The sequence below is a fragment of the Nicotiana sylvestris genome, chromosome 2 (assembly GCF_000393655.2).
Source record: "Nicotiana sylvestris chromosome 2, ASM39365v2, whole genome shotgun sequence".
In the NCBI taxonomy this organism is placed as follows: Eukaryota; Viridiplantae; Streptophyta; class Magnoliopsida; order Solanales; family Solanaceae; genus Nicotiana; species Nicotiana sylvestris.
The window spans coordinates 77,555,274-77,558,151 of record NC_091058.1 but is presented as its reverse complement, the minus strand read 5'-3'; the positions used below and the strand labels follow the sequence as shown (position 1 = coordinate 77,558,151).

Below are 2,878 nucleotides of genomic sequence, written 5' to 3'. Positions count from 1 at the left end.
CCTATCTTTCTTCTTTCTTGTTTGATATTTTGATAACGACACTCACGATTAGCATGCGTCTTTTTTACGTGTTAGTTCCCGTCTTTAATATATACATATAAAAAATATACAAAAAATATATTATATATGTTCGACTATTATTTTGAGAGCGACTATACAATGTTACTTTCTCATTAGCATTAGCTTAAGCCTGTTTTGCAAATAAAAAAGGGTTCTTTACATAAATAGCCTGCGAAATTTACTGTTTACTTTTTCTAGCTAGTATACATAGATTATACAATAATTATTCACGAATATACATATTATACATGAATAATACATATTAGAATGTGGAATTTACTGTTTACTTTTTCTAGCCAGTCTACATAGATTATACAGTATGTATATACGTTTTACGTATATTATACATGAATAATACATATATTATATACCTGCTGGCTATTTTAAGTTTAAATACGTGGACAAGTGGTTATCTAAGTTAATTCTTCCATAAAGAATACGCTTTTGAAATATCAAATCAAAACATGAAAACGGTCTTATCTATTAGAGCTATCTTTTGATTTAAACTACCAAATTTAAATTTAGAAAACAATTATAATTCAAATAGTATTTTTAAAGCGTTACTTCAAAAAGTATTTCCAAAATGTGACCAAACAACAGTAAAGCTTCAAAGTGTAAGTACGTATGTATACATAAGTATTACTTACATATTCTTAACATGGTCAAGTTATACATAGTAATATATCAGGGTTATTTTCGCATGTAGTCATTAAACTTAATTTGTATTACGAAAATCGCAAAACTATTTTTCGATATATATATATATATATATATCAGAGAGAAAGAGAGTCACAAAACTCAATAATTTAGTTCTTTACAGACGAAGAGAGGAGTTCACATAAGCTAGAAAAACTCTAAAGCTCACACTTATGGATATTATGATTAGAAATCTTCAACCATTTAAACTAAGAAAAAATATGTCAATACCGAACTTGAAAAGTTAATAAAGCCTAACCCCTCACCCAAAGTAACTAGCTAGTATCGTCTGCATATAGAGTGATTGTTTTTGTTGAGTTCATATCAGCTATATAAGTTCGTATGGATTTAGAGAGATTATAGCTAATTTGAGAAAATTTAATAAGCATGCAATTTTATATCGATCTAAGGTATCTTGCCCCTTTATACACTATAATTCGTCATAGTGTTCATCTATGGATTAATTAGTGCATTTGGAGGTATACGCTTATCGTATACACACACGTTATCTTACTTATCATAAGTAAGATACGTACACTCTAGATTGCTTCCATTTTTGAGTTGAACTTTTGTTTGTCGTCAATTTATTTTGGTAATTTTTGTTCATCAATTACTTATCCTGATCTTGTATTTATTTACTAGTTTATCCTTAGGTAGAGTATATATATACGTAGGGCTCAAGCTAGATTTTTAATGCAAACTCATACTATATTATATTTATCTTCTTATGTTGTTTTCACATTGGTGATATTTCCTACTTGTATCGTCTATGCTGCTTTGCGAAGGAAAGAATAATACCGAGACCCACATCTAACTCAGAGCTCACTATAGGATAAGCTGAGTGCTGACTCATCCAAATATAACGGATAAGCCTTCCCTTTGCATAACTTCTAAACGATCCAATTCCTCATAATTATACATTGCCCCCCCAACTCTTTAGATTTTAGTTTTTTAACCATCTCACCGTTTTAACTTTTAGCCCCCCACTTAAAACTTCATCCCATTCTTCTATATAACCACTTTATGCCTCCTTTCCTCTGACTCATCACACTTCACAAAAACTACACCCATGATTTCCACTTCCACTCGTTCGTTTCTTCAAACCCCACCGCCGCCGGTGAATATATTCTCCTCCGGCGACAGTTCTGCTCTTTCACCGTCTTCTCTCACATTCCGGCAGTCCGGTTATTTCACGGCTGCCGCTGCGACCTGCGCTTCCGTCGAAACTGAATCCACTACTTCAAGGTATTCGACGCTGCCTCGTAACCTGATCCCTGCTTCTCCGGCGTCGTTTTACGAAATTCTAGATATTCCGATGGGCGCTACTGTCCAGGAGATCAAAGCTGCTTACCGGAGATTAGCTAGAGTTTGCCATCCCGATGTGGCGGCGATTGATCAGAAGGACTCGTCGGCGGACGATTTCATGAAGATTCATTCTGCTTATTCCACTCTATCCGATCCGGACAAACGTGCCGATTATGACCGACGCCTTTCCCGGAGGCGCCGGAGCATCAATTTGTATTCCGGCGGTTGTTCTCCTTCAGCAATGTCGGGATTCACCGGCTATACTCCCCGGAACTGGGAGACAGATCAGTGCTGGTAGCTGATCCGATCATCGGATTTGAAATTCGAAGACTATTGTACATTTTGTGAGGCAGAGGGAAAAAGAGATTAAAAAATGGCAAAAAACAAAAGAGGAAAATTAGTTGGATTTTCTCTGTTAAGCATCTGATTAGGGTTTCTACGTTGTATATGCTGATTTTATAACTGAATACTAACATGAATTTCAATTCTCATACTTCCAGTATTCTACAAAATCTCTGTTCCATGCATGTAGTCCTTTTAATTTTCTCTTATTAAATTTTTTTCTCCATTTACTGGATATATATACTTCCAAAAAAAAAAAAAAAGTGGCAGAAGCCTTAACTGCTTCCAATGGTTGAAATTGTTAGACTTTGGTATTTATATTTCTGGATTTAAAAAATAAAAAAAATGATATTGTATAGTCACTATATGATTCTAAAAGTGAAAAAAATCCTTAAAAAATTAAATTATTGATATCGGTCCATTAATCTCATTCGACGTTGGATTTGGTGATTACTTGTTTAAGATTTAGCTCTTG

At 34.0% G+C, this 2,878-nt stretch overlaps 1 protein-coding gene across 1 annotated transcript; it reads left to right on the top strand.

Annotated features, from left to right (window-relative positions):
- Positions 1-1,825: 1,825 nt before the first annotated feature.
- Positions 1,826-2,359, top strand: LOC104232811 (chaperone protein dnaJ 11, chloroplastic). Its single transcript, XM_009786093.2, has one exon. It carries the CDS (start codon positions 1,826-1,828, stop codon positions 2,357-2,359), a length of 534 nt encoding a protein of 177 aa, XP_009784395.1.
- The last annotated feature ends 519 nt before the right edge of the window (positions 2,360-2,878 follow it).

Excerpts from the sequence above, each read along its gene's own strand:
- LOC104232811 (XM_009786093.2), top strand. The coding sequence starts at position 1,826 with ATGATTTCCACTTCCACTCGTTCGTTTCTTCAAACCCCACCGCCGCCG.